The following is a 16,469-nucleotide window of genomic DNA, read 5'->3' as shown; positions in this document are numbered from 1 at the left end:
AACGAATGGTGTTAACCTCCGGATTGACACGTTATAAATAGCACACGTGATGTAGGATAGGTCTAGCTATGGACACCAAGTTTTACATTTATTCAAAGACGGATGTTGATATCATAGTTCAGATATATATGACAGGTTATAAAAAATGACACATTCTCAAAGTATGGAAAAGATCACAGGAATGGGAGTAATCGATACGACATACTGTTTAACGTATCTTTAGAATAGAAATAAAGATATTTTGTAAATTATGTTAGATAAAAGTCATCTTAAACAGCATGTTATATCTAGATATCCTTATAAATAAAATAGCATTGATTCTTTTGTACAAAATTTTAAATTATATCTTTGCTAAATAACTTTAGTTTTAATTTTCCAACTATACATACAAAATGTACATGTTTGAATAGTTGGTGCTCATATCACAATCAGAGGAACTTTAGATATATCAACAGCTTGTTGTACTTTCCTATAAATAGAATGTCTGGACGTAACTCTGACCCCACGATGGTGAGCGACCACCAGCAGGAAGTAAACTATATTTTTGTGTGTAGCTGCCCGATCACTGACAGCAGATCTTCACTATTTCTCAATAGTTTGTGTCATACATTTGTGTCGATAACTATGTATGAGGTACAGAGAGGGGACATTCCGTGATACATCATATCGACAGGTAACGTACACGACGGCTATACGTCCGCGACAACTATACACATAGGTAAACTCGTTATTTATTTAAAGTGTAGACATAAACTACAAAGTTCCCAGATGGTTTAAGTGCTAGACGGAGTGTGCGCGAGAGGTCAGGAGATCGGCTATGACTTGTACAGAATACCCTTTAGAGTAGTTACGTCATATGTCAATATATGTACTCACACAGACAGTATGCGAACAGGTTTAAGTTGCATTCTGTTGAATTGTGAGAATATGTTGTATTTGTGTTTAAGATAGGTACAAGTCTGTTGTATTTATGTTTTAGATAGATACAAGGTAATATGTCCCCTCTCCCCGTTCAGTTCTACGGGCATGGTCACATATGATATTAAGCTTAACTAACTTATTTCACTGTTAGAAAACGTATTAGGAAGAAACAACACACAGGTGTACCGGATAATCAGTTTCACGGTGACATGTTTCGCTACACATGTAGGTGTGTGTACTCTCTACATGTGTATGATTGTGAACTACAAGTGTGTGACGTCTACTGACAGTTGCCTCCAGGAAATGACAAACACAAGGGATGAGGCCTACACGATAGTTTACAGTAGTACCACAGGCCCTTAAACGACGGTATTACCAAATACATTGTTGTTTATAGGTTTACCGTGCATAGGGAAGTTGAGGCACGTTGAACTGGAGTGTAAATTATTTACCTGAGTTCGTCAATAAGGTAAGTGTTTGTAGCCTACGACAGGTTTAGCACCAGTACACATATTGTATTTTGATATGTTTGTTCAGCTTTGAACAAGCCCCAGGGAAATATCTCGTTTACACGACTAACTACAAGAGATGACATGTATTCTTTAAGTATTAACTTGTCAACACCAGGACGCGGGGAAGATATGCTGGTTTGTTGAAGATTTTCCGAAAACCACAATACATACAGAATTAGTAATCATTTAATCAATTCAGTTGAATCCATGAAATGGAAATATAAATGTTGATGGGATTTGCCCCCCCCCCCCCCCCCCCAGCCCTCTACGATTTGAATAGGTGACTTGTGTGTGTGTGTGTGTGTGTGTGTGTGTGGGGGGGGGGGGGGGGGTACTACTGTTGGGGGGGGGGGGGGGGGGGTACTACTGTTGGGGGGGGGGGGGGATACTACTGTTGGTACATGTACGTAAAAACAATCGCTGTGATGTATAAATTACTACCTGGCGATCTCATTAAGTGACAGGCAATTAAACTACAATGTACAACTTCAGTTCAAGAAGTCAAATAAGACTTATATCGATGTCTTCCAGTGATTCAGTGATTCAGAATACGTACTTCATACATATGTACATTAATTATGATCTTGTAATAGCGTCACGTATCTCGATTTAAGACAACGGGATTTTAAAACCTTACTTTAGTTAGAGGAAAGATTAGCGGGAAGTGTTTATGTAAACATCTTGGTGGTATTATCAGACATAGCGTTGATATAACACCTTAAGTATTTGTCAAACAGTAAGTGTTCCTGGTATGGTACGGATACAGGGAGTTAATCATTATCGTAATGCATGATACAAAAAGTTTAAATATTTTTTTATTTCACTGAGTGTGTAATAAGAGGTCACACCGTTAACACCGGAAATGACTACAGTATTACATTTTTGTAATGACGTAACTGCAAATTTATTGTTTGATTTTGTTTAACGTTCAGTCAACAGCTAGCTGTGGCCTCCCCTTCCTGCGAGGTTTATGCGTGAGGTGAGAGTGTGCTTTGGGAGACTGGTACAGTGTATGTTCGTGTTTAGCATCTACAGGTTAATGAGACTGGTATATCTCGACCAGGGCACAACAGCCTTCCTCTCGGGGCGAATACTTATATTATAATTAGTTAAAGGCGAAAAACGAGGCAATGTCAAGAAAGAAAAAGGGGGGAAATCCCAAATTTAGTCGCCTCTTACTATCATGCCATGGGGATAGAGGTAATTTTAAGCCCTACAGGGAATAACTGCACGGTTACGTGTACCTGATTACAAAATACAAAACAGTGACTAAAGTGCATGCTCATTCATTTACATTTCGAACCCTTTTCAGTTCTACAGAATGTTTATGGTTGAATGCTGATGTTGAGGTATATTAACGTTATCATATAAGTTTGTATTTACTGTTGATTGGTTACACACTTATAACTTTCTAGACAAGACATCAATTTAATTGGTATGTAAATATTAAAGCACTACACTCACAGAGTTTTAAGACTGATAGTTGCTTATATTTGCAAATGTGATTTCAGTCATACTAATAAAAGTATAAACAGGTCCTCCTTGCATTGGTACACTTCGGAAGCTAGTTATTAAAGCTAATATTCAATGCGTTCAGGAGAGATAAGCTATTTCAAAACAAGATTTTGCTACCGTTTTTATAAGTCAGACTGCATGGATACACAAGCATGCTTGATGTTCATATCGCGTGGTTCAAAAGAGCTAGTGATGTAAGTTTGGGAACAATAACCCGATCTCGTTTATTAACTTTAGAACAACTTACACTATCAAACAGCACAATGTACGTCTGAAAATGGTTAAAACTAATATTGATGAAAGTCTGAATCGATACTAGAATAATAATACATGTATGTGCTATGGTAGGTGGCTATGGTAGGTGTGATATGGTAGGTGTGCTGTGGTAGGTGGCTATGGTAGGTGTGCTGTGGTAGGTGTGCTATGGTAGGTGTGCTATGGTAGGTGTGCTATGGTAGGTGTGCAATGGTAGGTGTGATGTAGTAGGTGTGCTATGGTAGGTGTGCTATGGTAGGTGTGCAATGGTAGGTGTGATGTAGTAGGTGTGCTATGGTAGGTGTGCTGTAGTAGGTGTGCTATGGTAGGTGTGCTATGGTAGGTGTGCTGTAGTAGGTGGATATGGTAGATGTGCTATGGTAGGTGTGCTGTAGTAGGTGTGATATGGTAGGTGTGCTGTAGTAGGTGTGCTGTGGTAGGTGTGCTATGGTAGGTGTGCTGTGGTAGGTGTGCTATGGTAGGTGTGCTATGGTAGGTGTGCTGTGGTAGGTGTGCTATGGTAGGTGTGCTGTGGTAGGTGTGCTGTGGTAGGTGTGCTATGGTAGGTGTGCTATGGTAGGTGTGCTATGGTAGGTGTGCTGTGGTAGGTGTTCTATGGTAGGTGTGATGTAGTAGGTGTGCTATGGTAGGTGGCTATGGTAGGTGTGCTATAGTAGGTGGCTATGGTAGGTGTGCTATGGTAGGTGTGCTGTGGTAGGTGTGCTGTAGTAGGTGTGCTGTAGTAGGTGTGCTGTAGTAGGTGTGCTATGGTAGGTGTGCTATGGTAGGTGTGCTGTGGTAGGTGTGATATGGTAGGTGTGCTATGGTAGGTGTGCTGTAGTAGGTGGATATGGTAGATGTGCTATGGTAGGTGTGCTGTAGTAGGTGTGATATGGTAGGTGTGCTGTAGTAGGTGTGATATGGTAGGTGTGCTGTGGTAGGTGTGATATGGTAGGTGTGCTATGGTAGGTGTGCTGTAGTAGGTGGATATGGTAGATGTGCTATGGTAGGTGTGCTGTAGTAGGTGTGATATGGTAGGTGTGCTGTAGTAGGTGTGCTATGGTAGGTGTGCTGTAGTAGGTGTGATATGGTAGGTGTGGTATGGTAGGTGTGGTATGGTAGGTGTGATATGGTAGGTGTGCTATGGTAGGTGTGCTGTGGTAGGTGTGCTATGGTAGGTGTGCTGTAGTAGGTGTGCTATGGTAGGTGTGCTGTAGTAGGTGTGCTGTAGTAGGTGTGCTGTAGTAGGTGTGCTATGGTAGGTGTGGTAGGGTAGGTGTGCTATGGTAGGTGTGCTATGGTAGGTGTGCTAAGGTAGGTGTGCTATGGTAGGTGTGCTGTAGTAGGTGTGCTGTGGTAGGTGTGCTATGGTAGGTGTGATATGGTAGGTGTGGTATGGTAGGTGTGGTATGGTAGGTGTGGTATGGTAGGTGTGCTATGGTAGGTGTGGTATGGTAGGTGTGCTGTGGTAGGTGTGGTATGGTAGGTGTGCTGTGGTAGGTGTGCTATGGTAGGTGTGCTGTGGTAGGTGTGCTGTAGTAGGTGTGCTATGGTAGGTGTGATGTAGTAGGTGTGATATGGTAGGTGTGCTATGGTAGGTGTGCTGTAGTAGATGGCTATGGTAGGTGTGCTATGGTAGGTGTGCTATGGTAGGTGTGCTATGGTAGGTGTGATGTAGTAGGTGTGCTGTAGGTGTGCTATGGTAGGTGTGCTGTGGTAGGTGTGCTGTGGTAGGTGTGCTGTAGTAGGTGGCTATGGTAGGTGTGCTATGGTAGGTGTGCTATGGTAGGTGTGCTGTGGTAGGTGTGCAATGGTAGGTGTGCTATGGTAGGTGTGCTATGGTAGGTGTGCAATGGTAGGTGTGATGTAGTAGGTGTGCTATGGTAGGTGTGCTGTAGTAGGTGTGCTATGGTAGGTGTGCTATGGTAGGTGTGCTGTAGTAGGTGGATATGGTAGATGTGCTATGGTAGGTGTGCTGTAGTAGGTGTGATATGGTAGGTGTGCTGTAGTAGGTGTGCTGTGGTAGGTGTGATATGGTAGGTGTGCTGTGGTAGGTGTGCTATGGTAGGTGTGCTATGGTAGGTGTGCTGTGGTAGGTGTGCTATGGTAGGTGTGCTGTGGTAGGTGTGCTGTGGTAGGTGTGCTATGGTAGGTGTGCTATGGTAGGTGTGCTATGGTAGTTGTGCTGTGGTAGGTGTTCTATGGTAGGTGTGATGTAGTAGGTGTGCTATGGTAGGTGGCTATGGTAGGTGTGCTATAGTAGGTGGCTATGGTAGGCGTGATATGGTAGGTGTGCTGTGGTAGGTGTGCTGTAGTAGGTGTGCTGTAGTAGGTGTGCTGTAGTAGGTGTGCTATGGTAGGTGTGCTATGGTAGGTGTGCTGTGGTAGGTGTGATATGGTAGGTGTGCTATGGTAGGTGTGCTGTAGTAGGTGGATATGGTAGGTGTGCTATGGTAGGTGTGCTGTAGTAGGTGTGATATGGTAGGTGTGCTGTAGTAGGTGTGATATGGTAGGTGTGCTGTGGTAGGTGTGATATGGTAGGTGTGCTATGGTAGGTGTGCTGTAGTAGGTGGATATGGTAGATGTGCTATGGTAGGTGTGCTGTAGTAGGTGTGATATGGTAGGTGTGCTGTAGTAGGTGTGCTATGGTAGGTGTGCTGTAGTAGGTGTGATATGGTAGGTGTGGTATGGTAGGTGTGGTATGGTAGGTGTGATATGGTAGGTGTGCTATGGTAGGTGTGATATGGTAGGTGTGCTATGGTAGGTGTGCTGTAGTAGGTGTGCTATGGTAGGTGTGCTGTAGTAGGTGTGCTGTAGTAGGTGTGCTGTAGTAGGTGTGCTATGGTAGGTGTGGTAGGGTAGGTGTGCTATGGTAGGTGTGCTATGGTAGGTGTGCTAAGGTAGGTGTGCTATGGTAGGTGTGCTGTAGTAGGTGTGCTGTGGTAGGTGTGCTATGGTAGGTGTGATATGGTAGGTGTGGTATGGTAGGTGTGGTATGGTAGGTGTGGTATGGTAGGTGTGCTATGGTAGGTGTGGTATGGTAGGTGTGCTGTGGTAGGTGTGGTATGGTAGGTGTGCTGTGGTAGGTGTGCTATGGTAGGTGTGCTGTGGTAGGTGTGCTGTAGTAGGTGTGCTATGGTAGGTGTGATGTAGTAGGTGTGATATGGTAGGTGTGCTATGGTAGGTGTGCTGTAGTAGATGGCTATGGTAGGTGTGCTATGGTAGGTGTGCTATGGTAGGTGTGCTATGGTAGGTGTGATGTAGTAGGTGTGCTGTAGGTGTGCTATGGTAGGTGTGCTGTGGTAGGTGTGCTGTAGTAGGTGGCTATGGTAGGTGTGCTATGGTAGGTGTGCTATGGTAGGTGTGATATGGTAGGTGTGCTGTAGTAGGTTGCTATGGTAGGTGTGCTATGGTAGGTGTGCTGTAGTAGGTGTGCTGTAGTAGGTGTGCTATGGTAGGTGTGGTAGGGTAGGTGTGCTATGGTAGGTGTGCTACGGTAGGTGTGCTAAGGTAGGTGTGCTATGGTAGGTGTGCTGTAGTAGGTGTGCTGTGGTAGGTGTGCTATGGTAGGTGTGATATGGTAGGTGTGGTATGGTAGGTGTGGTATGGTAGGTGTGGTATGGTAGGTGTGCTATGGTAGGTGTGGTATGGTAGGTGTGCTGTGGTAGGTGTGGTATGGTAGGTGTGCTGTGGTAGGTGTGCTATGGTAGGTGTGCTGTGGTAGGTGTGCTGTAGTAGGTGTGCTATGGTAGGTGTGATGTAGTAGGTGTGATATGGTAGGTGTGCTATGGTAGGTGTGCTGTAGTAGATGGCTATGGTAGGTGTGCTATGGTAGGTGTGCTATGGTAGGTGTGCTATGGTAGGTGTGATGTAGTAGGTGTGCTGTAGGTGTGCTATGGTAGGTGTGCTATGGTAGGTGTGCTGTGGTAGGTGTGCTGTAGTAGGTGGCTATGGTAGGTGTGCTATGGTAGGTGTGCTATGGTAGGTGTGATATGGTAGGTGTGCTGTAGTAGGTTGCTATGGTAGGTGTGCTGTAGTAGGTGTGCTATGGTAGGTGTGCTATGGTAGGTGTGCTATGGTAGGTGTGCTATGGTAGGTGTGATGTAGTAGGTGTGCTGTAGGTGTGCTATGGTAGGTGTGCTGTGGTAGGGTAGGTGTGCTGTAGTAGGTGTGCTGTAGTAGGTGTGGTATGGTAGGTGTGATATGGTAGATGTGCTATGGTAGGTGTGATGTAGTAGGTGTGATGTAGTAGGTGTGATGTAGTAGGTGTGATGTAGTAGGTGTGCTATGGTAGGTGTGCTGTGGTAGGTGTGCTGTAGTAGGTGTGATATGATAGGTGTGATATGGTAGGTGTGATGTAGTAGGTGTGCTATGGTAGGTGTGATATGGTAGATGTGCTATGGTAGGTGTGATGTAGTAGGTGTGATGTAGTAGGTGTGATGTAGTAGGTGTGATGTAGTAGGTGTGCTGTAGTAGGTGTGCTATGGTAGGTGTGCTGTGGTAGGTGTGCTGTAGTAGGTGTGATATGATAGGTGTGATATGGTAGGTGTGATGTAGTAGGTGTGATATGGTAGGTGTGCTATGGTAGGTGTGCTGTGGTAGGTGTGCTGTAGTAGGTGTGCTATGGTAGGTGTGATATGGTAGGTGTGATGTAGTAGGTGTGATATGGTAGGTGTGCTATGGTAGGTGTGCTGTAGTAGGTGGCTATTGTAGGTGTGCTATGGTAGGTGTGCTATGGTAGGTGTGATGTAGTAGGTGTGCTGTAGGTGTGCTATGGTAGGTGTGCTGTGGTAGGTGTGCTATGGTAGGTGTGCTGTAGTAGGTGTGCTGTAGTAGGTGTGCTATGGTAGGTGTGATATGGTAGTAGTGCTATGGTAGGTGTGCTGTAGTAGGTGTGGTATGGTAGGTGTGGTATGGTAGGTGTGCTATGGTAGGTGTGATATGGTAGGTGTGCTATGGTAGGTGTGCTATGGTAGGTGTGCTATGGTAGGTGTGCTATGGTAGGTGTGCTATGGTAGGTGTGCTATGGTAGGTGTGCTATGGTAGGTGTGCTATGGTAGGTGTGCTATGGTAGGTGTGCTATGGTAGGTGTGCTATGGCAGGTGTGCTATGGCAGGTGTGCTATGGTAAGTGGCTATGGTAGGTGTGCTGTGGTAGGTGTGCTGTAGTAGGTGTGCTGTAGTAGGTGTGCTGTAGTAGGTGTGGTATGGTAGGTGTGCTATGGTAGGTGTGCTATGGTTGGTGTGCTATGGTAGGTGGCTATGGTAGGTGTGCTATGGTAGGTGTGATATGGTAGGTGTGCTATGGTAGGTGTGCTATGGTAGGTGTGCTGTGGTAGGTGTGCCATGGTAGGTGTGCTATGGTAGGTGTGCTGTAGTAGGTGTGGTATGGTAGGTGTGCTGTGGTAGGTGTGCTGTGGTAGGTGTGCTATGGTAGGGTAGGTGTCTTCTGCTTCTACAATATTACCTACTGCAGTAACAGCACGGGTTGTGCTAAACACAAATATTTTTTACTGAACAAACGGTCAAACCTGTCTATAAAGACCACTGATTGGATCCGAGAAAGGTTGTAATATAGTTAGATTGATCTGATAAGGGTTCTATATACACGTGTACAAATGACCTTTGAAGTCAGATTTATTAAAGGAATATAATACATGTATTTGTATATGAAAATGTCGACTCTTTTTTCTAACATAGTAATATAATATTCCCTAATTAGTCCAAGATAACTGCAGCAAAACTCAAAACACAACGACCCCAGTAACTACATAATACTAAGTTGTTCGATCATATATTGTTTCAAGTGTTGTACTTAACATTGTAAAACGAACGCTCCCAGTTTTCCACGTATCGACAGCACGTACACCACAGCACACTCCAATGCCCGACTGATCTTCACACAGTTCACAACTAAACATCAGATTGTTGATTCCTTTAATGAGCTTTGTGCTGTACCTGTTGATATACCAGTTCCCATATATAAAATGATTTGAACTGCCTTAGATGGTAAAGGCCAAGTAGGTTGAATGACACATTATTGACAATAAAACACATTCCGACTGTATGAATTTGTTTATTGGTTCAACCACCCGGGACGTCTGTGTGATATTACACTGTACACAGCCTTTCAAACAGGTTTACACCCGGGGTATATGTAATTGACCATAGCGTCACTTCTTACTCAACCAAATCGTGACTGGCACTTTAGATTAAGAACAGAAGAAAAAAGCGCTTGATATACACATATGCATATATATTTAACATAATATCGTGTGATGTATTTCACAAGTACCCATTTCCTTTGAAGCTTCCATGCTCTAATCTCTCAATAGCAGTGACAATAGATACATCAGTGGCGATAATAAAACTACTAATGAATCAATGGTCGAGGACGGATACTATCAATTGCTGTTCTAACGTCATGTTTCGGTTGCATAGTCAAGCTACCGTTATCTATAAACATATGTTTCCCGGTTATCACTACGCTTCCTGATACTGTTGAATACCCACAGCTACTCATACGGTCCTGTATATATATCTTCTTGTGTTACCTTGGATATAGGTGGCGTTACACTTTTTTCTTGTGTCATAAAAGGCTTGTTTTTGTTGTACCTCATTTAGAAGTGTTTAAATGGTCGACAGGATAGAATAGGGGATGTTTTACTCAGCGCCTGTTCAACGATTGGAAGAATTACTGGTAAGCTCTTCTCTCTTAATCAGCAAAGCTCGGGTATTAAGATGTTGATCGCGCGAAAGTGCCGAAAATACCAAAACGGTAGATCTTCTTGAGGTAATTATGCGGAGGACACTGTGAAAGTAGTTAAGGAGTTCACAAGAAATGTTCCAGGCTCCGTACCAGAAACGATGGTAACCCTAGGTCTTTTGTGGCAAGGTTCTGAAACAGGAGGGATCATGATAAGGTTCAAATTGCAGTTCTTGACAATCGTGCAAAAAAACCCAACCAATATCTCCATGTGTGAACAATCCCTCCTACCCTCCCAACTCCTCCTCCCGACATTAATGACCAATGTTAAACGAAGCCTAATTATTGACAAGTACGGTATGTACACTGTCAGTTCTAATTTAATTTCACCCAATATCTCGTGAAGATTTTTATCCTTATCTTGGTATATTGTTCAACTACAATGGATCATTTATTAAAGCAAAGTAAAAGTAAGTATAACAGGCAATTAAAGCATTGTTTGCATTATGTACTACAGGAAATATTCCATTATCATTTTACCTACATCTGAAATTGTTTGACTCGCTTGTCTCTCCCGTTCTACTATATGTCTGTGAAATATGGGGATTTGAAAATGTAACTATAATTGAAAAAAAAAATTGCGTTATTGTAAGAAAATTTCACATGCTCGAAGTAGTAAACCAAGTCTTATGGTCTATGGTGAATTTGGCAAATTTCAACTAGAATTCGATATTAAAGAAAGGATGTGAATGTTTTGGCATACATTAATAACAGTAGGAGGTAAACTTTCTAAGCTACAAGTATATCGCCTAATATCAAAAATGCAGCAAAATAGTACTACAGAATTTGAAGGAATAGATCTGTCTTTAAACACATTTTGTGACCAATTTATTGTAATTTATTCTCTACAATTGAATCTTCTTCCCGTGGACAAATTTACTCTATTTAGAAAAAAGTTTAAAATTGAATCCTATCTAATAAAGCTTAACTTCAAAGAACATGATATTATTAGCAAATCTAGAATGTCAAACTTAAAACTAGGCCTACCCATTGAAGAAACTGATAGATAGGTTGGTACGTAATGATAGTGTTTGTTTACATTGTAATAAGTGTGTTGATGATGAGTATCACTATTTCAATGTATTAACACAATAGTAACTAGTAATATACACAGATATATCCCACATTACTGCTATACAAAGCCAAAATGGGAGCCAGGTTTGAAATTTGTAATCGACCCTTATAAACTCGAGAGAACTACTTTCTTTAAAAGTCGGAAAGTTATATATTTCACACTGATTATATCTATACCCCAGGTTGTTATACACAATTATATTACTACTTCAAATGAAATCAACCTTAATGAATATCTTTTGTGCGAAACCATTCATTATAGTTATGTACGCATTAAGTTTCTAATTTATGCAATTGTTTTACCATTATGTCGTCATGTTTACAATGTTAACAATCGACCCGTAGTAGAATGTACGGTCAGATGCCGTTGATTATGGCTCTTTACATGCTAATTAAGTATTTAGTTTTCTGTATTTTGTATGTATCATGGTATCTTCATTTTCCCGTCTGATATTTATATTGTATTTAGTTTTCTGTATTTTGTATGTATCATGGTATCTTCATTACCCCGTCTGATATCTCTATTGTATTTGGTTTTCTGTTTTTGTATGTATCATGGTATCTTCATTTTCCCGTCTGATATCTATATTGTATTTGGTTTTCTGTATTTTGTATGTATCATGGTATATTGTATTTAGTTTTCTATATTTTGTATGTGTCATGGTATCTTCATTTTCCCGTCTGATATCTATATTGTATTTGGTTTTCTGTATTTTGTATGTATCATGGTATATTGTATTTAGTTTTCTGTATTTTGTATGTATCATGGTATATTGTATTTAGTTTTCTATATTTTGTATGTGTCATGGTATCTTCATTACCCCGTCTGATATCTCTATTGTATTTGGTTTTCTGTTTTTGTATGTATCATGGTATCTTCATTTTCCCGTCTGATATCTATATTGTATTTGGTTTTCTGTATTTTGTATGTATCATGGTATATTGTATTTAGTTTTCTATATTTTGTATGTGTCATGGTATCTTCATTACCCCGTCTGATATCTCTATTGTATTTGGTTTTCTGTTTTTGTATGTATCATGGTATCTTCATTTTCCCGTCTGATATCTATATTGTATTTGGTTTTCTGTATTTTGTATGTATCATGGTATATTGTATTTAGTTTTCTATATTTTGTATGTGTCATGGTATCTTCATTTTCCCGTCTGATATCTATATTGTATTTGGTTTTTTCTGTTTTTGTATGTATCATGGTATCTTCATTTTCCCGTCTGATATCTATATTGTATTTGGTTTTCTGTATTTTGTATGTATCATGGTATATTGTATTTAGTTTTCTATATTTTGTATGTGTCATGGTATCTTCATTTTCCCGTCTGATATCTATATTGTATTTGGTTTTCTGTTTTTGTATGTATCATGGTATCTTCATTTTCCCGTCTGATATCTATATTGTATTTGGTTTTCTGTATTTTGTATGTATCATGGTATATTGTATTTAGTTTTCTATATTTTGTATGTGTCATGGTATCTTCATTTTCCCGTCTGATATCTATATTGTATTTGGTTTTCTGTATTTTGTATGTATCATGGTATATTGTATTTAGTTTTCTATATTTTGTATGTGTCATGGTATCTTCATTACCCTGTCTGATATCTCTATTGTATTTGGTTTTCTGTTTTTGTATGTATCATGGTATCTTCATTTTCCCGTCTGATATCTATATTGTATTTGGTTTTCTGTATTTTGTATGTATCATGGTATATTGTATTTAGTTTTCTATATTTTGTATGTGTCATGGTATCTTCATTTTCCCGTATGATATCTCTATTGTATTTGGTTTTCTGTTTTTGTATGTATCATGGTATCTTCATTTTCCCGTCTGATATCTATATTGTATTTGGTTTTCTGTATTTTGTATGTATCATGGTTTATTACATTTCTACCAGTGAAATATCAAAAATTATTCATTCTATAAAAGTGATATTTTTCACTAGCTGATTTGACCAATCAAATTAATGATTAGAAAATACCAAAATAATTGACCAATAAGAAAGCCCGACATATACACTGTATGTCAGCACCTGGACAGGGGGGACTACTTTTTTGTATTCAAACCTTCGCTGTAGGCCTAGTTAGCATACGGGGTAGGTTTTTTCGTTGATAAAATATGTAATAAACAGAATATCTAACAGTGTCTTCAGTAATACCAAATGTGTTTCACTCGTGTGGCTAATATTTTGATATTTTTCACTCGTTCTGCGCACTCGTGAAAAATATCAAATTAATAGCCCCACTCGTGAAATATATTTGGTATTACTGAAGACACTGTTAGATATCGTTTATATCTTCATTTCCCCGTCTGATATCTATATTGTATTTGGTTTTCTGTATTTTGTATGTATCATGGTATCTCTATTAGACTGCTATCTACAATGATTTTTTGTGTGTATTTTGTATGTTTCATTGTATCTTTATTATCCTGTCTGATATCTACAATGTATTAAGTTTACTGTATTTTGTAAGTATCATTGTATCTTTACTATATATATATATATATATATATATATACATGTATATTGTTTTCAATATTAACCTATTGTTTCAAAAATAGGTATACCCAAAGAAAAATAAGGAATCTGGAATCTTTAGTAGACATGGCCCCGTTATATTCCTTGTTACTTCCTTTAACAGACATGACCCCGTTATATTCCTTGTTACTTCCTTTAGCAGGCATGACCCCGTTATATTCCTTGTAACTTCCTTTAACAGGCATGACCCCGTTATATTCCTTGTTACTTCCTTTAACAGACATGACCCCGTTATATTCCTTGTAACTTCCTTTAACAGACATGACCCCGTTATATTCCTTGTAACTTCCTTTAACAGACATGACCCCGTTATATTCCTTGTAACTTCCTTTAACAGGCATGACCCCGTTATATTCCTTGTAACTTCCTTTAGCAGGCATGACCCCGTTATATTCCTTGTTACTTCCTTTAACAGACATGACCCCGTTATATTCCTTGTTACTTCCTTTAACAGACATGACCCCGTTATATTCCTTGTTACTTCCTTTAACAGGCATGACCCCGTTATTAGCTCACCTGCCCGAAGGGCAAGTGAGCTTATGCCGTGGCGCGGCGTCCGTCGTCCGTCCGTCGTCCGTCCGGCCGTCCGGCCGTCCGTCCGGCCGTCCGTCCGGCGTCAACTTTCCATTCAAGCAACTTCTTCTCAATAACCAAAAGGCCTAGAGACCTAATATTGGGCCTGTAGCATGCTGGGGTGAAGGGCTACAAAGTTTGTTCAAATGAATGACCTTGACCTTCATTCAAGGTCACAGGAGTCAAAAAGGCTAAAATCTTCAAACGACTTCTTCTCAACAACCAACAGTCCCAGGGAGTTGATATTGGGTCTGTAGCATGCTTGGGTAAAGGGCTACCAAGTTTGTTCAAATGAATGACCTTGACTTTCATTCAAGGTCACAGGAGTCAAAAAGGCTAAAAAAAAATTAGACGACTTCTTCTAAATAGCCAAAAGACCCAGGGACTTGATATTGGGTCTGTAGCATGCTGGGGTGAAGGGCTACCAAGTTTGTTCAAATGAATGACCTTGACCTTCATTCAAGGTCACAGGGGCCAAAAAGGCTAAAATCTTTAAACAACTTCTTCTCGATAACCAACAGTCCCAGGGACTTGATATTGGGCCTGTAGCATGCTGGGGTAAAGGGGTACCAAGTTTGTTCAAATGAATGACCTTGACTTTCATTCAAGGTCACAGGAGTCAAAAAGGCTAAAATCTTTAAACGACTTCTTCTCAATAACCAAGAGTCCCAGGGAGTTGATATTGGGTCTGTAGCATGCTCGGGTGAAGGGCTACCAAGTTTGTTCAAATGAATGACCTTGACTTTCATTCAAGGTCACAGGGGTCAAAAAGGCTAAAATCTTTAAACGACTTCTTCTCAATAACCAAGAGTCCCAGGGAGTTGATATTGGGTCTGTAGCATGCTGGGGTGAAGGGCTACCAAGTTTGTTCAAATGAATGACCTTGACCGTCATTCAAGGTCACAGGAGTCAAAAAGGCTAAAATCTTTAAACGACTTCTTCTCAATAACCAAGAGTCCCAGAGGCCTAATATTTGGCCTGTAGCATGCTGGGGTGAAGGGCTCCCAAGTTTGTTCAAATGAATGACCTTGACTTTCATTCAAGGTCACAGGAGTCAAAAAGACTAAAATCTTTAAACGACTTCTTCTCAATAACCAAGAGTCCCAGAGACCTAATATTTGGCCTGTAGCATGCTGGGGTGAAGGGCTCCCAAGTTTGTTCAAATGAATGACCTTGACTTTCATTCAAGGTCATATGGGTCAAATAGGCTATAATCTTCAAACATCTTCTTCTCAATAACCAAGAGTCTCAGGGAGTTGATATTGGGTCTGTAGCATGTTGGGGTAAAGGGCTAACAAGTTTGTTCAAATGAATGACCTTGACCTTCATTCAAGGTCACAGGGGTCAAAAAGGCTAAAATCTTTAAACAACTTCTTCTCAATAACCAAGAGTCCTAGGGAGTTGATATTGGGTCTGTAGCATGCTGGGATGAAGGGCTACTTAGTTTGTTCAAATGAATGGCCTTGACCTTCATTCAAGGTCACAGGGGCCAAAAAGGCTAAAATCTTTAAACAACTTCTTCTCGATAACCAACAGTCCCAGAGACCTAATATTTGGCCTGTAGCATGCTGGGGTAAAGGGGTACCAAGTTTGTTCAAATGAATGACCTTGACTTTCATTCAAGGTCACAGGAGTCAAAAAGGCTAAAATCTTTAAACGACTTCTTCTCAATAACCAAGAGTCCCAGAGACCTAATATTTGGCCTGTAGCATGCTGGGGTGAAGGGCTACCAAGTTTGTTCAAATGAATGACCTTGACTTTCATTCAAGGTCACAGGAGTCAAAAAGGCTAAAATCTTTAAACGACTTCTTCTCAATAACCAAGAGTCCCAGAGAGTTGATATTGGGTCTGTAGCATGCCGGGGTAAAGGGCTACCAAGTTTGTTCAAATGAATGACCTTGACCTTCATTCAAGGTCACATCGATCAAGTATGCTTAAATCTTTAAATGACTTTTAGTGAAAAGCCAAAGTGCAGAGAGACATTATATTGGTCCTGTAGCATGCTTTCAAATAACTGCAGGATCCATATATGAAAAGATCACTGCATTGCAGGTGAGCGATTTGGGCCCATTGGGCCCTTGTATTCCTTGTTACTTCCTTTAGCAGGCATGACCCCGTTATATTCCTTGTTACTTCCTTTAACAGGCATGACCCCGTTATATTCCTTGTTACTTCCTTTAACAGACATGACCCCGTTATATTCCTTGTTACTTCCTTTAACAGACATGACCCCGTTATATTCCTTGTTACTTCCTTTAGCGGGCATGACCCCGTTATATTCCTTGTAACTTCCTTTAGCGGGC

The 16,469-nt window shown here is 40.7% G+C and overlaps 1 protein-coding gene across 2 annotated transcripts in view; it reads left to right on the top strand.

Moving 5' to 3' along the window:
- Positions 1–523: 523 nt before the first annotated feature.
- LOC117333351 (differentially expressed in FDCP 6 homolog) overlaps positions 524–16,469 on the top strand; it is a 34,577-nt gene continuing 18,631 nt past the window's right edge. Inside the window, exon 1 of one of the 2 annotated variants that reach the window (XM_033892611.1) lies at positions 524–673. In XM_033892611.1, coding sequence (XP_033748502.1) covers positions 629–673 — 45 coding nt within the window. In that variant the 5' untranslated portion in view covers positions 524–628. Of the gene's footprint in view, positions 674–1,057; positions 1,391–16,469 lie in introns of those variants that run through there. The other variant, XM_033892612.1, reaches the window with a different exon arrangement.

Source organism: Pecten maximus, chromosome 8 (assembly GCF_902652985.1).
Source record: "Pecten maximus chromosome 8, xPecMax1.1, whole genome shotgun sequence".
NCBI lineage: Eukaryota > Metazoa > Mollusca > Bivalvia > Pectinida > Pectinidae > Pecten > Pecten maximus.
This window is presented reverse-complemented; position numbering and strand designations above follow the sequence as displayed.